The sequence below is a fragment of the Onychostoma macrolepis genome, chromosome 22 (genome assembly GCF_012432095.1).
Source record: "Onychostoma macrolepis isolate SWU-2019 chromosome 22, ASM1243209v1, whole genome shotgun sequence".
NCBI lineage: Eukaryota > Metazoa > Chordata > Actinopteri > Cypriniformes > Cyprinidae > Onychostoma > Onychostoma macrolepis.
Window position 1 is genome coordinate 4093906 of NC_081176.1, and position 26629 is coordinate 4120534.

The window sequence follows — 26629 nt, forward strand, 5'->3', positions numbered from 1 at the left end:
GTGTCATGCCAATTACATAAAACAATAAGCCAATTCAAAAATAAGAGAATACATAACATCAGTTGTTCAAAGATGAATCTAAGAGTAAAATGTTTACCTGAATTCAAGAAGAAAATCCATAGTATGGAACATATTAAATACCCTCCACACTACGGGCTGATCTGGCTACAAATCGCACCGACTGATTTGCAACTTTCCCTTAAATACTACCAGAACAAAAGGCCCATAAACTGTGTATGATCTGTGTATGGGGGATGAGAAACCTCTCTGGGAGCTGTTGGTCACACCTGTAGAGCAATGTTTGTCAGGTTTTGAAAGGAGACCGCCCCCACAACAGAGGTACAGAATTCACTTAAGTTTTCAATTTCTCATAATACAAGTGACTACTGTGAAATTGAGACCAGTTTACCCATCGCACCGAGACCTTTAAAATGATACCAAACATGAAAGGGAAAAACAACAGGTTCACAAGATACATGAAATGTGGTATTTGCATATTCTTAATGAACTTTGAGTGAACCCTTTTGGGGAGAAAGAGATGCAGAGATGGCAGGGTGAAGAAGGGGGTCGTAAATGATCAAAGAAGATAAGTTTGGTTAGGGTGGTGTTGTCTGTTCTCTTTGGAGATCTTTTGTTGTCTTTGGAGATCTCTTCTCCAGGTTAGTTTCATGGCTTTATTGCATGGCATCTGTGAGTTCCTGAGTTAATTTCATAAAGGAAATAATTTCACTCCCTACAACGCCTTCACGCTGTTAACTTTATTTGAATGTTTCACTGATATAAAACGACCCCGAGTTGTTAGAAAAGAAGTGTATACTGACATAACTGCGAGATAACGTAAGGATCCGATGAATCGGTTCGTTGAACCGAACTGTGGGAAAGAATCGATTCGCGGAAATGACTCGGCTTCGCGACACTAACAGAGCTCACAAAAAGGCGTTTGTAACATCACAACACAGAACTTAATATTCTTCACAAAAAGTGTGGACGTGTGTCTTTTTATATAGGTTATCTGAGCGTGCGAATAATTAGAAGTCCAATGATTTAGAGATCTGTCGCGTATGACCATTTTGGTATATGTATCCCCGACGGCCATGTTTGTAGTCTGAGGTGTATGCTGGGTATTGTAGTTCGTTGGCCTGAAAGACCGCGACATTTGAATGGGGTATTAGTTACACGTGATCAATTTAACATCTTTGTAAAAACAAAAATAATTGTTAAAACGTATTTAGCCTAAACAAATATATGTATATAAAAAGAATACGATATACTTATGGTAAAACAGACTTGATGTGTATATGTTGAAATGGTGCACCCGTTGTTGTGTTATTTCGTGAAATAGCTTTAGGATTCGGTTGTGTGTTCTTGAAATCAAATCTTAAGAAAAAGTCAGTCAGTCCTGCTGCAGGTGTCTGAATACCCCGTCGGTCTTCATCGTGAAATTATGAACCCATCATGAGCACCATTCTGGAGAACGTGTGTTGTGTTAGACTGTTTGCTTCGCGACCCTCCCCCAAGTTCGTTGTGTTCGCCACCTCTGCATGTCTTCATCTAATTGAACGTGACCGGTATTTTTAACACCCGTTAGCTCACGTCTATATTTTCTAGTTTCATCATAAACTAGGTAAGCAGGGACTTGTAATGTCGTAGAACATCTGATAAGTTGTTCGTCCAGAGTTTTATCTTACTGCGGTGTTATAATATAAATTTTCCAGTTTTTAAGTTGTCTAACAAGAGTCTCACTGTGTGTGCGAATGTAAAATACCTTGGGCATTTTATCACTGAACGCGTGACAGATGATGAGGATATTGAAAGGCTACGCCGTATGATGTATATGCAGGCGAATATACTTTACGTAAGTTTAGTTTCTGTTCAGATGAGGTAAAGGTGTCGCTTTTCAAAGCATACTGTACAACACTTTATACTCATTTGCGGCGTAACTACAGAGCATCTAGTTTACAGAAGCCACAAGTAGCTTATAATGATGCGAGGAGAATCTTACTACGGAGGCCTAGATGTCATAGTGCAAGTGAAATGTTTGTGAGTGCGAGAGTAATCACTTTTAAAACACTGTTACAAATCGTATGTGTAGTTTTATCAGTCAAAGTTGTGGAGACACCTGTATTGCTGTATTTTGTAACTCTTTATGTCTGTGATAGATGCTATGGGTTGTATAGGTGGTCTACTGTCTTTTTTAAATCTGGACCTTGAGTCTGTAATAAAGTTTGATTGATTGGCTACATTTTCTGCAATGGTTGTACTTGTTGTTAGAATGCTTCAAATTGGATCCAGGCATGTTTTATGATCGTACCTTGTTTGTCAAACTAGTCTTAAGTGATATTGTTCGCATTTTAAACAGGTTAAACAGGTTAATGACCTCTTTCGGCATCTATAGTTGTAATCATGCAACACATAACTCCATTATAGGGTTTCTAGATGATAAAACAAAACTTAAGTATGTTGTTGGGAGTTTGTGGGAAAGCCGTGTGCGTGCGTGAGAGAGTTTGAAAGAAAAATGCTTTAGGTTAAAGTTAAGATTTTACTACACACTATAAACATTCTAACTTAGAAAAACAACTTAATTTTTTTATTTATTTACTTTTTTATTCTTTTTTATTGATTAATATGATAGAATCATGCTGAATTTACAAGGATGTGTATTTATACAATAATGTTTCATGTACTCGCTGGTTACTGTATACATATTCAAGAGAAATGCGTAACCTCAGTTGTTTTAATCAATCTAAAGTTTTTAGTCTGTCATTATAATATCTTATTATAATAAGAAAAGTCTTTCATACATTCTATTTTCATCTGCCCCGGGGGGCGGGTCTCTGTTACACAAAAAGCAACTGAGTGTGGTTGTGAATTCTATATGAAAGCTAAAAATGACCTTTTAAACTATTTTTAACAGTAATATTGAACTTTACACATTTTACACATACGTACCGTGCATCTTAACACATGCTTATTGTTTCATTTCAATTTTGCACATATCATAACTGTACATACATATTTGTCTATATTATGTATTGTGTTTTTGCTATTTTGTACATTGTCTATTTGTATATTATTCTTTTATTATCTGTGTCCTGTCCTGTTGCTGTCTTTCTGTTGCACTGTGGAGCTTCTGTCGCTATAACAAATTCCTCGTATGTGCAAACATACCTGACCGATAAAGCTTGTTCTGATTCTGATTCTGATGTCATCACAAACCGTAAGACACATCAGTTTGGGTGATAAGATGGAGTTATCAAATATTTGATTGTTGCTTATATCTATTATTTGATCAAATCTTAGTGAAATAAAACTATAAAGAGCCAATTGTTTTTATTTTAATAAAATAAAACATTATAGTGTGAAAAAATAAATGTTGCATTTAAACAGCATGGTTAATAATACCGTTTTTAAAGTGAGAAAGAAAGTCTAATCTGTTGTAAAGATTAAACATTTGTCGCACCTTGTTTAAGACACTCTTTTGTTGTAAACGACCTTACAACAGCTAATTTTAGTCTATTTTAGATCTAATTCATAAAGAAAAAACCTCTGTAAGCGCATTGCATTCATCAGAGGATCATTTGACAACTTCTGATCCTCATCACGGTTTTAGGTGTGAAAGATCTAAAATCTACAAAACCTTAAATTATTTGTTAAAACAAAAGTTACATCATTGTTTAATCATACTGTTTTCCATCATCTTGTAGAGATACCCTGTGTGATGCTAAAAGTTTTTATTTGTAAAAGTGTATTTATACGACATCGTAAAAGTTGAAATGTTTAACTGCAGGGGTTGTTTTAGTGTGTGTGTGTGTGTGTGTGTGTGTGTGTTTGTTTTTCATGTGAGTGTTTGTGGTTTATTAAACTATTTTTAGCAGTAGTAATGAACTTTGCTCATGTTTTACACATACTTAACATCTTAACACAATTGTATCAGTAAGATATTTGTCACAACCGTCAGACACATCAGGCGGGGGTTGATAAATTGGACTTATCGTTTATTTGCATTATTTCCTCTGTCAATTATTTGATCAATTCTTAGTAAAATAAACCTATATAGACCAGTTGTTTTTATTTTAATAAAATAAAGCATTATACTGTGAAAAAAATGCTGCATTTAAACCCCACGGTTAATAATACCATTTTTAAAGTGAGAAAGTCTAATCTGCTGTAAAGATTCTGTGAGACATTTGCACCACCTTGTTTAGGAATTACTTTTGTTGCAAACTACCTTATGACAACTAATTTTTAATCTTATTTAGCTCTAATTCATAAAGAAAATCTCTGTAACTGACTTGCATTCATCAGAGGTTCATTTGACTGTTTCAAATCCTTGCTTTAGAGCATCATGATTTAGGTTTGAAAGATCTAAAACTTATTTGTTAAAACAAAAGATATATCATTGTTTAATCATACTGCTTTTCATCATCTTGTAGAGATACCCAGTGTGTTAATTTTCAGTCTAATTCATGAAGAAATTCTCTGTATTCATCACAGGATCGTTTGACTGCTTCTAATCCTTGCTTTAGAGGTTCATGTTTTAGGTTTGAGAGGTTTACAAATCTTAACTTATTTGTTAAAACAATAGTTATATTGTTGTTTAATCATGCTGCTTTTCATCATCTTGTAGAGATACCCATGTGTGATTCTAAAAGTTCACAAGTTTGTAAAAGGTTTGTATGAGACATCATAAAAGTTTAAATGTTTAAATGTAGGGGATTGTTTGTGCATGTTTGTATTTATGTTTGAGTATTTTCTTCTTAAACTATACCTAACTTTTAACTTAACCAGCTATGTGTCATATAAAAACTTCAAAAGGGGACGCATCCTTTGATAAATGAACATCAACGCCAAAGTTTACGATGGCAGACCCCCTCAAAAACTCGTTAGATTGCAAATGAGTTGCGTCTCCAGAAACACCTTTAGATGTTTTACAACGAACCTCTTGATCTGATACGGTCGCGTCGTTAATCATACGTCCAGACACACAGTGTCGTTCTCATTTCGCGTGAGACGAAGTATTTACATTTCGTGCGATAATGTAAAAAGTTTAGGCGTCTAATTATGGCTAAAAAATCCAAAGACGTCCGAAACATTTGCTTTCATTCCGGTTTCCGCTCACATACGCGTGTATGCGTTTTAACCGTTATAGCAGGCTAGAAAGTTTAAAGATTGACAAAATCAAAGAGTAAATAAAGGTATTATACTACTAAAATAAAATAAAACAAGACAAGACAAACAACCTTTTCCTGTGGCTTAGAGGCGATTTTTATAAGAAGAAAATAAAAACCTAATTTTTAAAAGTGAAAAAAGTCTGGGTTATATAACACGTCAGAAGTCTTAAACTTGACAAAAATAGAAGAGTAAATAAAGGAATTACTAAATTAAGTGCGAATAACTAAACTAATGTAAATAAAATAAAATAAGCAACATTTCCCTGGTAGGTAGGCTTACTGTTTGTTTAAAAGGTAAAAACTAGACTAACCTAATTTTAAAATGAAAATCTTTAGGATGAGTGCTGAATTGTTTCATTAATTAAGAAATGCTAAAGATTTATTAAAAATAACATTTGTTCTAATGTTAAAACATTACTTTAATTCTTTTAAATCTTTGCATCGGTCTCTCCTCACGCTGTTAGGGGGTGGCGGAAGGCGTGGTCTGGACTCAGCGGCGTAAAGTCATTCTTAGTTTGACACGGTGGTGTGCGGTTATCTGACGGAGGCTGCTCTTTTTCTTTTGTTTAATTTTTGTATATTTTATTTTGTACCAAAATAATTTTTTGTACCAGGCTGTAAACATGTTTTTTTCTGCTGTAAAGTTGGGCATTTTAACATGGGGAGTCTATGTGATTGACTCCCTTTTGGAGCCAGCCTCCAGCGGCCAGTCGATGAACTGCAGTTTTAGTCACTTCCGTGTTGGCTTCACTAGAGAGAGTGGGAGGTTGCCGCTTGGGCGCGACACGGCAAATCCTTGCGAGTAAATCCCTCATTCTTTTTATGACTTACTGACACAAAGTTCAAAGGATTTGCAACGGTCGTTTTTCGCGTCCAGTGAAGACAGTGCGTCGCGGGGTGGCGTGATGCGATAGCTGTCGCGAAAACGATCAGTATAAATATAACGGTCAGTATACTAAAAATCGCACATCCTGCGATGTGACTATCGCGGATGTGCATATCGCGATATCGATGCTGAAACGATATATCGTGCAGCCCTAGTTAGAACGCTGTAAAGTATCTTACTTAACGTTCGCTTCTGATGCTTTTTTGTTTTAGAAGATGGTAAGATGAGTCAACTCTATATTATTTAGCTTGTAATGTTATGCTATTGTTTTAACTAAGGTGTCAGATGCTTTGTTTGTTTTAAATAAACAAACACGTACACTTCTACTTTTTATTTAACTTAAAACGTTTTTAAACTAGTTAGAGGTCGTTACAACAACACTAGCAAGTCGTTGCTCATTTTACACATATGTTTGATGTTTTTTGTTGATATGTGTGCGTGAAAAACTCCAATAAAAACTTCCCTTTGTCCCGTTTAACACAGTTTCACAATTTAAAGTTTAAACACATAATAGTCTTCAATGGCCCACACACACAAAAAAAAAAAAAAAACACGGTTCCCAAAACACACATTCCTTAGGATCACTGGACAGTAAAAACAGATGCTCATTTAGATGGGTGGGGGTGGACAAACAGGTGTCCAGTTTGGGTGGGAGGGTGGGGGGTCTTATCTTTATGAGGGGGGCAATAAATCAAAATTTGGACACAAAGCATACTGTGATCTCTCTCCCAAAGGTCCAGTGTGTAACATTTAGGGGATACACACATTCCTGAAAACAAGGATTGCTGTGCTTTAATTACTTTGGAATGGGAAGTTTGTATCTAAATATGGTCCTTCCACAGAGGTTCCTACGGTAGACCACAATGGACAAACAAACACTGGCTTGAGATAGGACCACTCACTTTCTCTCGTCTGTCACAGTAGTTCTACTACAGCTTGCAAAGGGAGAGGTGAGGGGAGCTGCTTGCAGTCTACAACCTTGTACATTTAACATGTATTTTGTGGTGGAGTAGGATGCATACAGTAGCTTGAATATATCAACCTATTATATTATATAGTTATCCCATTCTGACGGTAAAGGGTTTGCTTCCGCTGCCTCACACTAAGGTAAAGCCCCTCAATCGACTGCTGAAGTCCTCTGTGTGCGGTGCCTTGACTGCCATGAGATGTATTTGGTGTCTCTGTAGAAGTAATAGTGAAAGCAAATTCACTGTTAAAACAACACAGAACCGTTTCAGTGTTTGAATTTGTATTTGTATATAAATCCCCTTTTAATCCTTCATTAACATTTCATTGATATTTATTTTAACACTTTACTGAGCTTGGTATGTGCACTTCCTGCAGGGAAACTGAAATACCCAACATAATAAATGATGGTGACATGTAGTTTGCTGTAACCCATAGATGATCAGCCTATTACCTATAGCGGCTCTTAAATATCAAACTTAATATAAAAGAAACAGCAAATATCCAAACTGGAAAAGGATATTTGCTGTTTCTTTTATCTGGTCATGCTTACCGCCAGCTGCCCATTCCTTCACATCAGAAAGCCACTGTGCCACCACTTCATCTGTGCAAAGTAACTCTGTTTTTAGTTCAGCTAGCCTTGCTGTTTCATCCTTGAGTCTCTGGAGAGTCTGATAAACAGTGTTATACAATAATCAGGACTTAGTATGATTAAAAACAGGCCAAGTGCACACAACAAAAGGATACACAAAACAATTAATTGGAGACTTACCTTCACATATCTTGTTGAAAGTGACTGATGTAGAGAGAGACGTTTTTTGTGGTTCCACCCCATTGCATGCAATGTAAGCATGTCTACCCGTGCTGTTTAAAGCAAATAATAAGGTGATGATGCTTAATCAAAAAAAAACAAACAAACAAATATATATATATATATATAGCAAACAATCTGATTACCTGCTTTGGACATATATTTGGTTGGACAACGCGAGAGGTAGCTGTTCACTTGCTCGACCTCCTCACCGGCGGTTGTCTCTGCTCCTTCCTGGTTTCTACCACTCCATTTAATCTATTAGTAAATGGTGAAAGAAATTCAATTTAATTAAAGGGGCACAATTTGTCTCAAAGGCTTTACGATCTGTACAAGAAACGATTAAGCAAAAAGGCTATATAGTACAGTTTGCAGTTTTGCTTGCAAACATTACAAATGTACATGTGATGCAAAAATATTATACATACTTTACACTTAGTAGCATGGGCTCGAGCATGCATCACACTGAGGAAAGGTTTCATTGTGGTCAGATCTTAAAGAGCAGGAAGGACACTAGCAGCTTTCTCCAAGTATGGCCAATATTTGCAAGCCACATCCATTGCAAAGAATTGTGCCTTGGCTGGCATGCGCTCCTTCTGAAGATACAGAGGGTAGGCAAATATCTCCCCCCTGTACATATTAAGAGCTTTCAGAAGGAATCCGTGGCGACACACTGCAACCTCCATCCCCTCTTCATCCAATTTGGAAGCCCTCCTTGATGTCTCCCTCGCTGCTGTCCACTGGGAGTCCCCACATGTGCCTTTTCCCTGTGTCTATGACACACATAACAAACACAACAAATCAAATAAAAACAATGCTGTCATACAATATATGCCATTTATTCTCTCAGTTTGATTTTGGAGTAGCTGGTTGGTAGAAGTCAAGGAGGAAATCAAGGTCAGACATATATGGATATATATGGTTCTTTTTGTGACAACTTTTCGGTCAAGTTATGATTGAAACTTGCATTTCTCACTGCTTTCTGTATGGTTTCCACAAATCTAGACACCGCAACATCTTCAGCCACAAAAAAAGGCAGGATCATCAGAGCTGAGGAAGAAAGAAAAATAGGAAATACATCCATTAAATATATAAAGAAAATAAATAAATCAATAAAAAGACTGAAACAAAAGACCACCTTGTGTCTCGGCGAAAGCGATATAGCTTTCTGTTTCCATCGGCAGAAACAGCCAACATTTCTGGCGTGCAGGCTGGGCAGGTGAAAGGAGCACCACAGCAGAGATGGTCTTCCTCAAATGAAGCATATGAAAACTCTAAGAAGCTGCGCTGTAGTGTATCGCCGTTGATTTGTCCAGACTGGAAGATATATAGAATGAAATAGTATATGTAACAATGTCTGATAATGGAAAGAAATTTTATAATATGGTAATAACAATTACACTTACTCTTCCTCCAATCTTAGTGCGATGCTCCAGCAGCTTTGCGAAGGCTTGTCTGGAGAATCCTGGAGAGATGACCTTGAGTTCCTGAAAGGAGTTCAGGAGGTCCAGTGTATAAAGTGTGGAGCTGGTAACAGAGGCTGGCCAATATCCACTCCTAAGGAGGTCCTTCAAGTCAGGGGTCCACTGATGCTGGCACGTTTGACATACACGTAGTGGCTGATGCAAGTCAAAACGCCCTTTGAACAAAAAAGTACATTTAAAAATTAATTTTAAAACATTTAGGTAATTCTGCACATTGTGAATGGTTGAGAGACACTGCACAAGTTCCTATAAACCCGGCACTCAAACCAGACTTCTTGAGTAGTGTCACACATTGTGTACATTTGTCTAAATCATCAAATTACAAACAGCCGTGTCGGCTAATGACAACACCATGTGCTATACCATAGATTTTGACATGACTTCAATTGTAAGCACAATGCCACAGCACACTAGTATGAAAAACATCACATCTACAATAGCAATCTAAATAGTGAATTGTTTACCATTGATGGTAATTAAAATCACTGGTTTGCCCGGTAATATGGTGAACTTTGTGCCTTCACAGGAGCAGTCTGGCGCCTTCACTGTTGGCAAAATGCAAGCTGGCAAAACGAAAGAAAACCACTAATTTAGATTATCTGTAATTGGCTGCAGACACATGAACAGCAAAATGAGGGCTTTCATGAGAACATACCTTGCTCATGGATGCAATATCCATCTCGCCCTTTAATGACGCATGAGGTTGGAGGTATGGCTTCAAAGAACCCATGAATCACACATTCTCTGTTGTGGAGTGGCTGTTTTTTGTGATGCAATACATCACAGTCTCCACAGAACCACTCCTCAGGAAGACACTCTCTGCACCTAGGGAGAAAATAAAACAATATTATAATATATTATTTCAGGCGAATAACTCATATAAAGTATAACACACTCAATTTAAGCTATTACAAATTTAGTTAGACACTAGGTTTGATTTTATTGTGGACTGAATAGTGGCTCAGTGTTTACTAGCGCTGTCACCTTACAGCAAGAAGGTCCTAGATTTACTTTTCTCATAAATGTGGTTTTCATCTGGGTGTCCCCCAAAACACATGCACCTTAGCCTATAAAGCAGGGCACTAAACATTAAAACCAACCTAATAACAGCAGGCTCATGGCAAAGCCAACACAATGGCTGACCAACAGCCTCTGTTGCAATAAGGCATTTTAGGTGGTATGGTCTTGCTTCTTTCCAGCGCTCTGAGGCTTTCTGCTGCCGAAAAGACCATGATGATGCAGAGCTTTTCTGAGGCTCAGCAGAAGGATAAGATGTCAAAATATCGGAGAGCCTCTCCATATTTTTTTCTGTAAAGAAAATATTAAATACAGCTGTGAGGGACAATTTAAATGAGGACAATTAAAAGTCAATTGATCAATATTTAGAATAAACACCACTTCATGATTCAGTATCAAACTAGCCTTAATCTTAACTAAATTGTGTTCTTAATCCATTTACGGCACTGTCAGTTTTGTCTAAGGGGTTTTTCTTTAATCACACGTGGATTTTAGATTTAAACTTAAATTCATCACTTTGATTTACCAAATTGCTCTTGAGGATTGAGTTCTGCTGAGGGTACAGTAAGTGGAACCTCCACACTAGATGACAAGGAGCATTCGAGCGGGGTGTGTGTGACTGTATGAATGAATGAATGAATGAGGCATTTATATAGCGCTTTTATTGTGTATTGCAATACACCCAAAGCGCTTTACAATCATGTGGGGGGGTCTCTCCTCAACCAGCACCAGTGTGCAGCATCCACTTGGATGATGCGACGGCAGCCACAGGACAACGGCGCCAGTGCGCTCACCACACACCAGCTACAGGTGGAGAGGAGAGAGAGGCATAGAGCCAAACAAGTGGATGGGGATTATTAGGAGGCCATGATTGACAAGGGCCAGTGGAGGGAATTTGGCCAGGACACCGGGGTTACACCCCTACTCTTTACGATGAGTGTCATGGGATTTTTAATGACCACAGAGAGGCAGGACCTCGGTTTAACATCTCATCCGAAAGATGGTGCTTTTTACAGTATAGTTTCCCCGTCACTATACTGGGGTGTTAGGACCCACACAGACCACAGGGTGAGCACCCCCTGCTGGCCTCACTAACACCTCTTCCATCAGCAACCTAGTTTTCCCAGGAGGTCTCCCATCCAGGTACTGACCAGGCTCAACCCTGCTTAGCTTCCATGGGCAACCGGTCTTGGGCTGCAGGGTGATATGGCTGTGTAGAAACAGTACATAGAAGAATAAAAACATGTTAGACTACCACTGCATGTTTTTTTTTACCCAAAACTGAACAATTTATGAAATCAGACATATTTCTGTTAAGTACTTGGTAATGTTTTCTACTATAGTGCCACTGAAAGGTTTTGGCTTTTTTGATATTGGAATATTTTAAACTCTCAACAATCAATTACAGTGTTCTAATTTGATTTGGTCCAACATTTACATAGTAAATTCCTACAAATGTAAAATAATTCAGATGTAACCTGTAGCTGCAGCTTGGTGTCGCCCTCCTTGCCTCCCCCTCGGCTTGCCATGTCCTAAAAACTCCCTTTTAGAGGTCTGTGGAGGGTCTCCTGCAGAGCGTGCACGTTTCCTCTCCACAGCTGCTGTCTGTGTGTTAGAGGGAATATTTCTTGTAAGACCGATGTTGTTAAAAGTACTGGATCCAAAAACAGGTGATTAGTGAAAGGAAAACACAACATAGTGTGTTAATAAGGTGTTGAATGGCTTAAATGAACCTTGATTCTCCAAGTCTCTGTAACTCCAAAATATATTCCTTTTTCCAAAATATATTCCCTCAGTTACACAAGCCAAAGAGCATTATGTTAATGCATCATGCAATGTACCTGCATGTAATCTTCTGCACTCATTCATCCTTCTTCTACATTCAGCACATTTTTACTTTAATTTGTCACCCATCCACATGTTCAAGTATAAATTGATTGAGGTATATAAAAACTCTTACCCTGGCTTCAGCTAGAACACGGTCTAGTTTCAGTTCAAGTGCCACGCGTCTCCCCTCTTGGTAGTGAGGATCCTGGGAGTCAAGTTTACATTTGGAGGCCATTGCAACGCAAACAGATACAGACAGATGAACACAGAGCCAGACAGACAGACACAAACAGACAGATGTACTGTATACAGAGAGGCTGCGATAGATAGATAGATAGATAGATGGATAGATAGACAGACAGATAGATAGATAGATAGATAGATAGATAGATAGATAGATAGATAGATAGATAGATAGATAGATAGATAGATAGATAGATAGAGATAGAGGTTGGCTCTTAAAAGTGCCTTTGGGTTCGGTAAATCAGGTGTATCAATGTTTGGACAGGTGACTCGTTTGACAGGATCTGGAAGGGAGAAAAGAAAATGTTAATTATGTAGTGTAGAATATAGAGTAGAGTACCCCAATAGTGAGACGTTCCCATTTTCTTAAATACAATAAAAATTCAAGATTTTCCAATTTCCTGTATGACAGTTAAAAGGCATGTAACATGCGTCTGGGGTTCCTCATCCCAGATTTAAAGGAAACTTTATGTGCAGTAACTTTAGGCAAAGTTATATTGTTATTACTGACACATTACAGTGAAGTTGTGGGTGAACCATGATGATCGAGAGAAAATGTCATCTTCTAGAGCTCACACAATAATGCAGTGCTCCATGCTAAGTTACTCTTCAGCTGATATAACTTAAACTACATTTAGCTTTTACTAGTAATCATTACTAGTATGATTATTATTATTTATTTTTTTGTTCATTTAGTTGTTTATGTCATATTCTTTGTTTTTGTAGGTTAATGGTTCTTTTGATTTCTCCCAACTTCACTAACTAATTATATCTACACCTGTTAATTATACACACACTCTAACTAAGGCTGAAGGCCCGAATGCATCAGTGTGCAGTGTTTCAGTTATGTTTCTATTAATAGTGATGATGGACAAGAAGTGAATAAAGGCTTTTTAACTTTTTTGGACCGGAAGAAGTGCCTTGGATTTCTTTATATTAATAGAATTAGCTTATATTGAAGTTAGCTAGCCCCGTTTAGCAAGCCTAATTTCACAAGTGGTTTATTATTATTATTATTATTTATTGTTTTCGCTGATAAGGAGTAAACCATTGGTCGGGTTTATTTGTTGCTCTAACATTTAAACCATGTGAGTTTAATCGCAAAGAAAGGCACCAATTACAACATTTAAACAAAACGTGATCATTAGTAATGAGCTCGTGACTTACCTGGACAGAAGACCCGCGGGCGCGGCCTGGATCCGGAGGCGGAGGATCATGGGTAATGCTGACAGAAATGCCAAATGTAATCTTTTTCCACATTTTTATCAGAGAATAAGGCAGAAAATATATTTTATAATTTCTATACTGTAATAAATGTGTGTGTCCCTAATTAACGCAGTCTCCTATATTTGTATAACGCTTTTGAAAAAAATTTATGAAATGTTTTTAATACGACGGAAACTGTATTTACGGTGATCACAGTTTAATAAACACATTGTACGTTAGGCCTGTTAATTGCAATGATTTAATTTCCACGGTCATTCAAAGCGAGCAAAGAACACAACCCCAGATAGCACACGTACGTCTGCAAGATGTTACCCTGATAGCACACGTACATCTAGGAGACATCTATTTGACATCTGCATTTACATCTGCAAGATGTATTTTTTAGGGTGTTTGCTCATCTGCAATACGTCTATTGGACGTCTCCTTTTAGATGTCAAATAGACGTCTATTAGATGTCTTTAAGATGTTTATGATTTAGAATGTATGTAAAACTGACATCTTAAAGGAGACGTCCAATAGACGTATTGCAGATGAGCAAACACTCTAAAAAAATACGTCTTGTAGATGTAAATGCAGATGTCAAATAGACGTCTCCTAGATGTACGTGTGCTATCAGGGACGGAGCTTTTAGAAACTCATCAACTCGAATCAGTTGAACCATTGCGTCGCAAAATGATTCACTGTTTCGAAGCGCTCCAGTCAAAATGATTCACTGTTTCGAAGCGCTCCAGTCAAAATGATTCACGAAGCGCTCCAGTCGAAATGATTCACTCTTTCGAAGCGCTCCAGTTGAACTGATTCACTGTTTCGAAGCGCTCCAGTCGAAATGATTCACTGTTTCGAAGCGCTCCATTCGGATCGCGAATCACGAATCATTTGATTCAGATCGGGACTTCAAAGCGTGTATCGCGAATCATTTGATTCAGATCAGATGTGTGTATATTTGACTGCGAGGAACCACTGACGATGGTTTATAATAGCGAGTAGCTTACAGAATATAAAGCAATAAAAACAAGGATAAAATCTCCTGATTAAGTGTTGAGTAATAGTGCTTGAATATTAAGAAAAGAAAAGAATAACAAATCAGAAAAAATATACAGCGTCTGTGGTGCCCAGTGGCAAAAAGAAAAACGTGGTGGAGAGCACGAAATAAATTTCCTATTGAAATACATTAGATGAAAGATCGTGTCCATGAACACGAATCAATAGATTAAATTTCGTGACTATATCACGAACTGCCGTGAGACTGGATATTTAACATTAAAATGAAAGACTACTCACATGGCACGCATGGTGTAAAGCTAAATAAACCGTTTGATATATATCTTTGTTTTTAAGTTTAACAAAGTTAGTGACGTGGTTTACGCTTCTAATCTGGAAAAATCCCCACAAATAGCCTACTTTAACTTTCACATACGACGGTAGCCCACAGCATACGGGTTTTCCGATGACTGTTCCAGAAAACAAACAAACAAATAAAGCTTCGAGAGTGTCGAAAACATGGCCATCTCGGGGTTAGTAAAAAGTAAAGTAGCTAAACGCTCCGTCGGATAAGGCAGCCATCACTCAAGTAATAGACTGCGGTCAAGCCAGCCGCCACTCCGAAATGCATGGTCAATCTAGCCGCCGCGCTGTTTTGTAGTGCGCGCATATACAGTGCGTTACGGCAATCTTCCGCTGGTCTTTCGCCTGCTCAGACAATTTTTTTTTTTTACTGCTTAACTTATACATACAAACAAGAACAAGGAAATAAGAGTAAGGGTAATATATATTAAGAAAATGAACTATACTAATTAATAAAGTAATATCAGATTAACTGTCTATAATATTATTATAATAATCTCTAAAAAAAATCAATTTTTAATAGGCCTTATAAAATTAAATTGTCTAAAAGTGTTAAATAACAACCTAATAATTATGGTTCAAACAAAATGATATCAAAATAACTGATGTTGCATTACAAAATAAAAGCCTTCCAAAAACTCATATATGACCAGTATTGTCTTTGATTTTGGATTGCTCTAAAAAATAAACTCTCTGGTTTCACAGACCAGTTTCAATTCAGATTCAATACAGTTCACTGCCCCAAAACAGCGCGGCGGCTAGATTGACCATGCGTTTCGGAGTGGCGGCTGGCTTGACCGCAGTAATAGACCGTGCGATAAAGAAATTACCCGCTGAAGTAAAATAATATAATTTAATATAGCCTAATAGAAGAATAATGTACACATATGACTAAAAGAGTTGGCAAATGCCTGAAATAATTAATATTATTCATATTACGTGTTTGACTCGAACAGAAAGTGAGGCTAGATAGCGTATTTAAAGTAATTCTGGCAATTCGTGACCTATTGGAGCTGTTCTCGGACTCGGAGCGCCTACGTACGTTTACTGTAAATGGATCTGCGTCTGTGAGTGTGGGGGTCAGTGATCGTATTCAGAGCATTATTTTAATTAGCTGTGCGTTGACTTTGATAGTTTGACTTCTGTCTGTTATAAATCACATCATTGCATGACTGCATTACTGAAGCACAATTAATTTCTCTGAAGAAAGGTACAAATGAAGCTCCTCTATGGAAGCAGAATAATGATACTCCTCTTCATTTTACTCTCAGCGTTTGTTTTATTACACCACGGTAAGACGTTTTGTTACAATCTACAAACTTAGTTTAAATTTAGTCAAATCAGTTTATCCTCGACGCAAAATTATTTCTTATTTCTTAGTTTGCTGTTATTGATGTCAATGAGGAATTGAAGTTCAGTCAGTTAAACAAGGACATTGCAATATTGGACACCTTTATGGGGGTACGGGGACAGAAACCGAAACTCAGGGGCATTAATTAAGAAAAAATATATAATGGCAAAATATATTGAAAATGCTCAAGGCCGGTTTCCTGATAACGATTGATCTTATAGCGCTTAACCCATTCACACGTGAGTTTAAAATATTCTAGCTGAGCTAGTTTTTCCTTTTTTTTATTTTGAAAAAAACATTTTAAACATACAGTCATGGCCAAAAATATCGGCACCCTTGGTAAATATGATCAAAGAAGGCTGTGAAAATTAATCTGCATTGTTAATCCTTTTGATCTTTTATTTTAAAAATTCACAAAAATCTAACCTTCCATTGGATAATAAGAATTTAAAATGGGGGGAAATAGCATTATGAAATAAATGTTTTTCTCTGTTTTCTTCTGTACTCACTATATTATGAAACACCTCTGATATTCCGATTCTGAAATATGTGCAAGTAAATGTATTTGATAGTTTAAATACCGTACTTTTATAATGATCGTGTTAGTCTATGGGAGTCTGGGACATTCTGCCAGAAACGTACATTATCTGTTCTTGACTTCTTAAAGTGAATAAAAAGTATTTCATCCAAAAAATTTGAATTTTGAAAATTGATTTCTGTGAGTTGTTCTGTACATTTACATTTAGCAGACGCTTTTATCCAAAACGACTTACAAATTAGGACAATAGAAGCAATCGAAACCAACAAAAGAGCAACAACATGCAAATGCTATTACAAGTCTCGGTTAGCCTAAAGCAGTACACGTATAAGGTTTTATTTTATTTATTTTTTTAAAGAAAACGAGTAGACAGAATATATATATATTAAAAAAAAGTAACCTAGTGTTGTTGTTTTTTTCATAAGAAACAAGTAGATAGAATAGAAAAAACTGAAAGCTATAGTGTTAGTTTTTCAAGAAAGCTAGCAGAATAAATGTGCAATTAATAGAGGGTCAAGTGTGTTTATTTATTTATTTATTTTCTTTGAGTTTATCCCTATTTGTCCCAGTCTTTGAAGCGTATTTCATACCTTATTTATTTTATTCGTTTTTCCCCCCAGTTATTTAATTTAAATGTTCTTTTTTGTTTGTTTGTTTTCTGCCATTTTTCATTTTTTCATTTTTAAATTCCTTAAAAAAAAAAAAAAAAACAGTAATAAAGTGCAATAAAGTACAATCAAAAGCTTTAATTAACCACATTGCACTAGAATAAAGTTAAAGATGTAGGCCTAATCTGCCGACTGTCCAGGTGACCTCATAATCCTGTTTTCTTAAAATGCACGTAGGGATTTACGATTACTCCAGAGCACTCGTAGATCTACGAAGATTTTCAAGTACTACTTAAGTTATGATGGTTTTGGAATACGGTCCGCAAATCTAAGATGATTCGTGCGATCGTTTTTACGATCAATTTAAACTTACGATGCTTTTGGGAAACGCAGCCCAGGTCAGATGACGTGGTATAACAAAGTTAATGTGTTCTCTATGATGATGTTGTTGTGTCATACACTGAACACAATATCTATATTTAAATTCAATGTGAGTCGTTTTGGGGAACAAATATGTGTGTGTTATTTTTGTAAAATGTTCATATAAATCAGCTCGCATCAATGTTCACATGTTTTGAATATGTAGGAATCAACGAATCCAGTTGTATTTCTTAGGATCTTCATGATTTACATAAAAATATAAATAAATAAATAAAAATACAACACTTCAAATTATATAGGCTATACACACACACACACACACACATGTTGGTATTTGTGGTTTACAGGGCATAATGGTTTTTATACTGTACAAACTGTATGTGCTATTGCTCTACACCAACCCTACCCCTTACAGGAAACTTTGTGCATTTTTAGATTTTCAAAAAAAAAAAAAAAACACCATTTAATATGTTTTTTAAGCCTTTTGAATTACGGGGGCATAGGCAGTGTCCTCATAAACCACCTTCAAATTACAATACCTCTGTCATACCCATGTCATCAAACAAATTTGTTCCCCTGTAAACCACAAATACCAGTACACATACACATACATTTTGTCTGAATTGTAACAATAGGCTTTGTGGAAATTTGTTGAATATTGAAACACCGATACCCTTGATGTGATTTGTAATTAATTGTTTGTTTCTTCTTTAGGTGTGTTTGGTGCTGAAGAAATTACAGTGTCTGTGATGGAGGGAGATTGTGTCACTCTGCACACTGGTGTTAAAACAAACCAACAAGACAGATTGAGATGGTATTTTAATGACATTCGCATCGCTCAAATCACTGGAGATCTTAGTAAGACCTGTAAAGATGTTCAGTGTGATGGGAAATTCAGAGACAGACTGCAGCTGGACAATCAGACTGGATCTCTGACCATCACAAACATAATGACCTCAGATGCTGGACATTATAAACTGAAGATTTTAGGCAGCCCCAGCAGTGAAAAGATCTTCAATGTTACTGTTCATGGTGAGGCATTTAACAAATGTTTATAAGCAGGCTATATGTGTTTAAATCACAACATTAATGTGTTCATTGTAAAGTTTTATGATCGCAACAAAATATGTCAGATGTTATAGAATGCAGTAGTTTATCATCTCATCTGGTTAAAATTTTTTTTAAAATACCTCAAACAATTAGTACTAACCCTCCTTTCCTGAACACACACCAGATACCATGAAATTAATACTGCACCTTGAACTTTAACCTCCTCAATGTTAGACCAAATAAAGTTAGCAGTCTTGTATGACAAGTATTGCCAAATTTTTTTGGAAGCTCAGATTTTGGAAAATTGAATCTGAAGGGTAAATTTTTATTGAGCTTGACTTTCGAATAATGTAACCTATCATTTTAAATTAGAATTTGTATTCTAAGATTAATAGAGCAGATATGAATCTGCATATACAGTCATGGCCAAAAATATCGGCACCCTTGGTAAATAATCAAAGAAGGTTGTGAAAATTAATCTGCATTGTTAATCCTTTTGATCTTTTATTTAAAAATTTCACAAAAATCTAAACTTTCATTGGATAATAAGAATTTAAAATGGGGGGAAATATCATTATGAAATAAATGCTTTTCTCTAATATATATTGGCCACAATTAGCGGCACCCTTTTATTCAATACTTTTTGAAACCTCCATTTGCCAGTTTAACAGCTCTAAATGTTCTCCTATAATGCCCGATGAGGTCAGAGAACACCTGACAAGAGATCAGAGACCATTCCTTCATCCAGAATCACTCCAGACCCTTTAGATTCCCAGCTCCATGTTGGTGCTTCTTCTCTTCAGTTCACCCCATTTTCTACAGGGTTCAGGTCAGAGGACTGGAATGGCCAGCAGAAGCTTGGTTTTGTGCTCAGTGACCCATTTTTGTGTTGTTTTTGAGGTTTGTGTTTGGATTATTGTACGGTCGGAAGATCCAAACATGGCCCATTATAATATTTCTAACAGAGTCAGTCACTTATTGATTTTTTTTATCTGTTGGTATTTGATATAATTCATGATGTCATGTGTCTAAACAAGATGTCCAGGACCTCCAGCAGAAATATAGGCCCACAACATCAAAAATACAGCAGTATATTTCATTGTACACATGGGGTACTTTTTATCCCTGTGTTCACCAAACCCATCTTGAGTGTTTGCTGCTAAAAAAGCTCATTTTTATTTTATTTTATGATCACAACAAAACAAAACAACAACATAAAATGTCAGTGCTATACGATGCAGAATGCAGTAGTTTATAATCCCGTCTGGTAAAGCAGTACAAATAAAGTTGTGTTATTGAATATTTGATTCATAGTGATCCAGATTTCCTGATAGAGTAAAAAGTCACACCCTGAAGAAGGCTATTTGTGCCGCTACGCGTGGGTTGCTTTTTTCCCATGCCTTTTCTATTTTCTAATATGAAATAGCCAGTAAAATAAAGGCTTTTTAAATAATTTTGAAGAAGAGTGCCTTGGATTTCCCTTTTTTATGTCTCTTTATTTGAATTCCCGACCCCAAAGAGCAACTTCAGGCATTTTATTGAACTCGCAGAGCACCCTGGACCTTTTTATCTCTTCAGAGTAAAAAGTTCCTTTAAGGATTGTATTCTGGAAAAAAAGAATAGCTGCAAGGCAGCAACTGACTGACTGAGCTTCCAATTGCACTTAGGAGACATGTTAATCAGCTGTAAGGCTCCACCCGCTAGTCCAAACAACGGAATCCAGCAGCCTGGTCGAAGGTTTAATGCATGTTCGGTCTTTTACTTGCGCATCTAGATTTAGTTTCAATTTTAGTCTAGCTCCGTGCTTGATCTGACTCCAGTTTCAAGTGATCATTAAATTTAGACAATATTCATAATTAAACACTGATCACAGACATAGATTGTATTCATTTAGATATTTGATTATTCTGAAAATCCCATACTTTCCGTTCTTCGTTCATTAGGGACCAGATATCGCTTAGCAATTCACTCGGCCAACAGTAAATGCACGGCACAAACTCGAACGCAGATTTGTGGTCCTGAACGCAGATTTGTGGAAATACCCCTACACATTAATCTACTGGAAAAATTATTTCAGAAGAGATCAGAATAAATCAAATATAACAATTTATTAGTCAGGTAAACGTGTCATGCCAATTACATAATAAAACAATAAGAAGCTAATTCAAAAATAAGGAAATACATAATATCAGTTGTTCAAAGATTAATCTAAGAGTAAAAATGAATACCTGACTTCAAGAAGACACATAGAATGGAGCATATGAAATACACTCCACACTATGGGCTGATCTGGTTGCAGAATCGCGATGACTGATTTGCAACTTTCCCTTAAATACTACCAGAACAAAAGGCCCATAAACATTTATTCTCTGCCCCAAAACAGATTAGATCTGTGTATGGGGGATGAGAAACCTCTCTGGGAGCTGTTCTCGTGGCCCAAATGGTCACACCTGTAGAGCAATGTTTATCAGGTTTTGAAAGGAGATCGCCCCCACAACAGAGGTACAGAATTCACTTAAGTTTCCAATATTTCCCATAATATAAGTGACTGCTGTGAAATTGAGACCATTTTACCCATCGCACCGAGACCTTTAAAATGATACCAAACATGAAGGTGAAAAACAACGGGTTCACAAGATATATGATAGGTATATAGCTATTCTCAATGAACTTTGAGCGAAGCTTTTTTGGGGGAAAAGAGAGAGAGGTAGATAGGGAAGGGGGAGAATGGGGTCGTAAATGATCAAGGAGATAAGTTTGGTCAGGGTGGTGTTTGTTCTCTTTGAAGATCTTTTGTTCTCTTTGGAGATCTTTCGTTGTCTTTGGAGATATCTTCTCCAGGTTAGTTTCATGGCTTTATTGCATGGCATCTGTCTTTGGTAGAGTTCCTGAGTTTTGGCCTCAGAATTAATTTTATAAGGAAATAAATTCGCTCCCTACAGCTTTCCTTATCACTGCTCTGCAAGAACATAATAGCCCTGGCATTAGCAGCCCAGGCAGTAATAACTTTGAAAAATTTTCCGAGTTTTGTTGTGGTAAAATGGTTGTAACAGAGAAGAGCTCAGAAAAAGTGACTATAATTTATTTTGCAGTTACATTTGTTTCTACAGAATTTTTCAAGATCCAGGAAATTAATATGTGCAGCAATTTTTGTTGTTGAGTTTTCCCTCAAAAGGATCCTTCAGTCAACTGGCGATTTGTGTTTCTGGTGTTTTTGCTACAGATCACAAGAAGACAGTGCCAGTGAAGGAGAGAGAATCAGTCACTTTATGTACTGGTGTAGTAAATCAAGATGATTTGATGACATGGTATTTTAATGACATTCTCGTCGCTGAAATCACTGGACATAATAAGATCTGTACAGATGTTCAGTGTAAAGATGGTGATGAGAGATTCAGAGAAAGAGTGAAGCTGAACAATCAGACTGGATCTCTGATCATCACAAACACCAGAACCACAGACTCTGGAGTTTATAAACTACACATCAACAGCAGCAGCAGTGTCATTATTAGGAGCTTCAGCGTTACTGTCACTGGTGAGTATAAATTAGTCATACAACAATAACTCAGCATTAAAGTTAATTCTACTGCACTGTAAAAAATAAAAGTTGAGTTAACTTAAAAAAATAAAGCAACCAGCTGCAAAGCTTTTTTGAGTTTACTGAACTTCAGGCCTATAGGCTTACAGTGCTGTAAAAAAAAAAAAAAAGAAGTTGAGCCAACTTAAAATTTTAAGGCAACAAACTTCAGCAGATTTTTGAGTTTTCTCAACTTGTTGTTTTAAGTTCATACAACAGAAATGTGAGAATCTCCCACAAAAAACAAGTTGAGCAAACTCAAAAATCTGCTGAAGCTGGTAAAAAATGTTTTTGTAAGTTCGCTCAACACTGTAAAAAAATGTGTTGTTGTTTCAACTTAAAAAAGTAAGTGTTCGTGCTGCCTTAAAATGTCAAGTTTTGTGAACTTAAATTGTGAAGTTGTCTTAACTAAGAATAAAGCTGAATAGACTAAAATGCAATGAACAATATCACTTTAAAAATTTAAATTGACAAGTTCACTGTAAAACCCGACTAGTCACGTTAACTCAAATCGTTTGAGTAAACCAATTCCCTTTGGCTTAAACCATGTAAGTTTTAAAACTTGCAGTTAAGTAATTAAGTGATTAATTAAGTGCTGATTGAGCATTAGTGATGAACACCTGCTGTTAACAAACACAATCACTGACAGAAAGAGAAACACAACAACTGACTTTAGACACATGCTTAGATGAAATCAACTGAAATAAAATACATTAAATCTCAAGATCTGATTAAACAACCCCACAAACAGCATCACCAGCTCCACTTATTAATAACCAGACTGACTTTATTTCTGTCAGACATCTACAGAAGATCTTATTGAGAATTAACTCAGGTTTAGATGTTGATTTATCGTTTCATTTGAAGTAACCATGTTAGAGATCAGTGTCTGCTTTAGTTGGGCTCTTGACCCTTGACTTCTGTGTTAACTGTTTTTTTTTTCCCCTGGCTGTTGTAACCATGTGTTCTTCCAACATATTAGTTACAAATCAAAAGCCTAGAGAAAATAATCAGTAGTTGGTTGTTATTTGTTTATAATGACAATCATTTGTTAGTGAACTGATCTCATCTTAGCGTAAACATGGACTTGTTGTGTGTCTAATCTCTGACTCAATGGATATTGTATTGATTATAGTAAAAGTGATTCTAAGAGTCACTGGTTCTGCGACAGTCAGTTGATATAAAGGACTTTCCAAGCAGTTTGTCCACAAAAAAAAATTTTATGATTTTTTTAAATCATGCTGCAATGCATGCTGGGTACTAGTATAGTACAAAACTCATCCATGGATCCCAGCATGCATTGCAGCATGATTAAAAAAAAAAAAAAATGTAATAGTCACCATTGTTGAGGTTCACAAGCTGATTCTTGATGCCTGTGTGAGTCTAATTGCTCCCATAGATTAAAACTTTTTTTGTGGACAAACTGCTTGGAAAGTCCTTTGTATCAACTGACTGTCGCAGAACCAGTGGCTCTTAGAATCACTTTTACTATAATCAATACAACATCCATTGAGTCAGAGATTAGACACACAACACGTCCACGTTAACGCTAAGATGAGATCAGTTCACTAACAAATGATCACCATTATAAACAAATAACAACCAACTACTGACTATTTTCTCTAGGCTTTTGATTTGTAACAAATATGTTGGAAAAACACATGATTACAACAGCCAGAAAAAAAAAAAACAGCTAACACAAAAGTCAAGGGTCAAGAGCCCAACTAAAGCAGACACTGATCTCTAACATGGTTACTTCAAATGAAACGATAAATCAACATCTAAACCTTAGTTAATTCTCAATAAGATCTTCTGTAGATGTCTGACAGAAATAAAGCCAGTCTGGTTATTAATAATTGGAGCTGGTGATGCTGTTTGTGGGGTTGTTTAATCAGATCTTGAGAGATTTAATGTATTTTATTTCAGTTGATTTCATCTAAGCATGTGTCTAAAGTCAGTTGTGTTTCTCTTTCTGTCAGTGATTGTGTTTGTTAACAGCAGGTATTCATCACTAATGCTCAATCAGCACTTAATTAATCACTTAATTACTTAACTGCAAGTTTTAAAACTTACATGGTTTAAGCCAAAGGGAATTGGTTTACCCAAACGATTTGAGTTAACGTGACTAGTCGGGTTTTACAGTGAACTTGTCATTTTAAATTTTTAAAGTGATATTGTTCATTGCACTTTAGTCTATTCAGCTTTATTCTTAGTTAAGACAACTTCACAATTTAAGTTCACAAAACGTAAATGATGTTTATTGCACTTGTTTTTGTAAGTCCTGTCAACTTTATTGTCAGTTAAGACAACTTCACAATTTAAGTCCACATAACTTGACATTTTAAGGCATTTTAAGTTTGTTGCCTTAAAAATTTAAGTTGGCTCAACTTTCTTTTTTTTTTTAACAGTGTAGGCCTGAAGTTCAGTAAACTCAAAAAAGCTTTGCAGCTGGTTGCTTCATTTTTTTAAGTTAACTCAACTTTTTATTTTTTACAGTGTGGTCTGTTCATATATGAGGTTCAAAAGCACGTGCACTGTATATATGATCAATGGATCTGGATGGAACTGGTCTGATCTAGAAAATTAAAATGTTAAGATTGAAAGTTCTATAGTGAATTTTTATTACTATATGTTCTATCCATTTTTAGCTCAAATAATTTAGTTATTCAATTGTAAGTGTAATTTCTATGAAATGATTTTAACAGTCTTTTCCTCATAAATGGCTTGAAAATTCATGGAAATACTCAAATGATAGAAAACTCTCAGAACAAATCAATGAAGTTCATGAAGACAATGTATGAAGTGTGATGTTCTATTTATAATTCACATTTACTCTCAGATTTGCTGATGATATGACCATCTCCTTCTATTTACTACATGTTCACATGGACAAACTCCAGCACGGGATCTAATTTTACATGATATGAAAGCAGTATTTGTGAGTGCAATCCTGTTGCCACTAGCCGTGGCTGCTGCTGTTTGTTTGATTTGCTGTCTCTCCAGAAAGCATAAACAAAGAAAAAAACAAAAGTGTAAGTATTAGTATTGTTTCAAAATGAAAAGTAATGCTGTGAGTTTCTGATTGTTTCTGTGACTACAAACCGCCAATTCAGCTTCAGTACTTAAAATGAAACTGAAGGAGAGATAGACTATTAGCTAATCATGTGATTTCAAAGTTCTTTGTAATGTTCCGTTTTAGTTTTACATTCATATTACGGAAGCATGCTTCCTTCTTGGGTTGACCCTTGGCTTGGCACCATTCTCCATCTGTTAGAAGGGAAAGGTTAATAAGCTCCTCTATTGGTGCTCTCCATGGTGCTGAAGGTGTGCTGCTCTGTGGAGGACCATCTTTCTGGCCACCACACAATCAATCAAAATATGCTTGAGACAAGTCATTACATTCTATAGTAAATTCCATTAGGTCCAGATGCTTTCTTTTGGATTTTATAAGGTTAGTTTTATCTCTAATTTCCTACTCTAGTATTTGAAGTTATTTGGCCATTTGAGTCAGTATCAGTGGTGAAGGGAGAAAGGGTCACTCTAAAAACAGATGTTACTGAATTATGGAGAGATGATGAGATACTGTTATGGTTATTGCTTTATAGCATAAAAGAGCTTCACTTCATGACAACGTCTGTTTAAAACGGTTCAATGGGATTCTGCATTAATATGTTAATGGAAACAGAAACGCACTCTTATCATGATCCTTGTCCTCACACAATCACACATTAAGCACATTGACTTCACTTGGTTTAGATTTTATATTAATTTTTACTATATTTATCATCTTCACTGTAATGCAGCATTATTTATTTGTGATTGATCACTACTGTATAGCCTCTGTTCCCTTTTCCCTTATGATTTCAATTTAGTCTGTTTTCTGTCTTTTCCTGTCTTGTGTATTTACTTCAGGTTCCACTGCAAACAGAAGAAATGACTCTGATGAGACAGACACGATAAGGTTTTCATCAGCTACAGTATGAAGGAAAAGGAGCTCTAGATGTGTTTGATATCGACTCTTGTGCTCACATTGATCTATAGATCAACCCTGGTGCTTATTTGAACATCTAAGGTAAATCTAATACGTAGTGATTCATGACCGCAGATGGAGCAGGAGCAGAATATAGAATATTGTGGTTTATTATCAT

At 36.3% G+C, this 26629-nt stretch overlaps 2 protein-coding genes across 6 annotated transcripts; one reads left to right on the forward strand and one right to left on the reverse strand.

Moving 5' to 3' along the window:
• Positions 1-2990: 2990 nt before the first annotated feature.
• Positions 2991-13999, reverse strand: LOC131531441 (uncharacterized). 4 transcript variants are annotated; one of them, XM_058762203.1, is made up of 14 exons: positions 13573-13999; positions 12296-12689; positions 11814-11940; positions 10419-10626; positions 9974-10143; positions 9783-9881; positions 9241-9473; positions 8973-9151; positions 8802-8884; positions 8263-8607; positions 8047-8092; positions 7796-7887; positions 7577-7694; positions 2993-7238 (listed from the first exon to the last, which is right to left on the reverse strand). In XM_058762203.1, the coding sequence occupies exons 2-9, from the start codon at positions 12395-12397 to the stop codon at positions 8854-8856; spliced, it is 1149 nt and encodes a 382-aa protein (XP_058618186.1). In that variant the 5' UTR covers positions 12398-12689; positions 13573-13999; the 3' UTR covers positions 2993-7238; positions 7577-7694; positions 7796-7887; positions 8047-8092; positions 8263-8607; positions 8802-8853. The 4 variants fall into 4 exon arrangements, with proteins under 4 accessions (XP_058618187.1, XP_058618186.1, XP_058618185.1 ...); XM_058762202.1 differs by having other exon boundaries at positions 7577-7676; positions 7981-8092; XM_058762201.1 differs by having other exon boundaries at positions 2995-7238; positions 7981-8092.
• A 2151-nt stretch (positions 14000-16150) lies between these two features.
• Positions 16151-26595, forward strand: LOC131531341 (uncharacterized). 2 transcript variants are annotated; one of them, XM_058762041.1, is made up of 5 exons: positions 16151-16268; positions 18569-18886; positions 22128-22439; positions 25382-25513; positions 26394-26595. In XM_058762041.1, the coding sequence occupies exons 1-5, from the start codon at positions 16193-16195 to the stop codon at positions 26462-26464; spliced, it is 909 nt and encodes a 302-aa protein (XP_058618024.1). In that variant the 5' UTR covers positions 16151-16192; the 3' UTR covers positions 26465-26595. The 2 variants fall into 2 exon arrangements, with proteins under 2 accessions (XP_058618024.1, XP_058618025.1); XM_058762042.1 differs by lacking the exon at positions 16151-16268 and adding an exon at positions 17746-17871.
• The last annotated feature ends 34 nt before the right edge of the window (positions 26596-26629 follow it).

What these genes read in the sequence shown, in the direction of transcription:
- LOC131531441 (XM_058762204.1), bottom strand. Translation starts at nt 12,397, where the DNA reads ATGGCCTCCAAATGTAAACTTGACTCCCAGGATCCTCACTACCAAGAG. An exon ending in CATGAGCCTGCTGTTATTAG is followed by an intron (nt 10,144 to 10,418) that starts GTTGGTTTTAAT and finishes TTTTCTCCCTAG; the next exon opens with GTGCAGAGAGTGTCTTCCTG. An exon ending in CGCTTTCGCCGAGACACAAG is followed by an intron (nt 8,885 to 8,972) that starts GTGGTCTTTTGT and finishes TTTCTTCCTCAG; the next exon opens with CTCTGATGATCCTGCCTTTT.
- LOC131531341 (XM_058762041.1), top strand. Translation starts at nt 16,193, where the DNA reads ATGAAGCTCCTCTATGGAAGCAGAATAATGATACTCCTCTTCATTTTA. An exon ending in CTTCAATGTTACTGTTCATG is followed by an intron (nt 18,887 to 22,127) that starts GTGAGGCATTTA and finishes TTTTTGCTACAG; the next exon opens with ATCACAAGAAGACAGTGCCA. An exon ending in ACAAAGAAAAAAACAAAAGT is followed by an intron (nt 25,514 to 26,393) that starts GTAAGTATTAGT and finishes TATTTACTTCAG; the next exon opens with GTTCCACTGCAAACAGAAGA.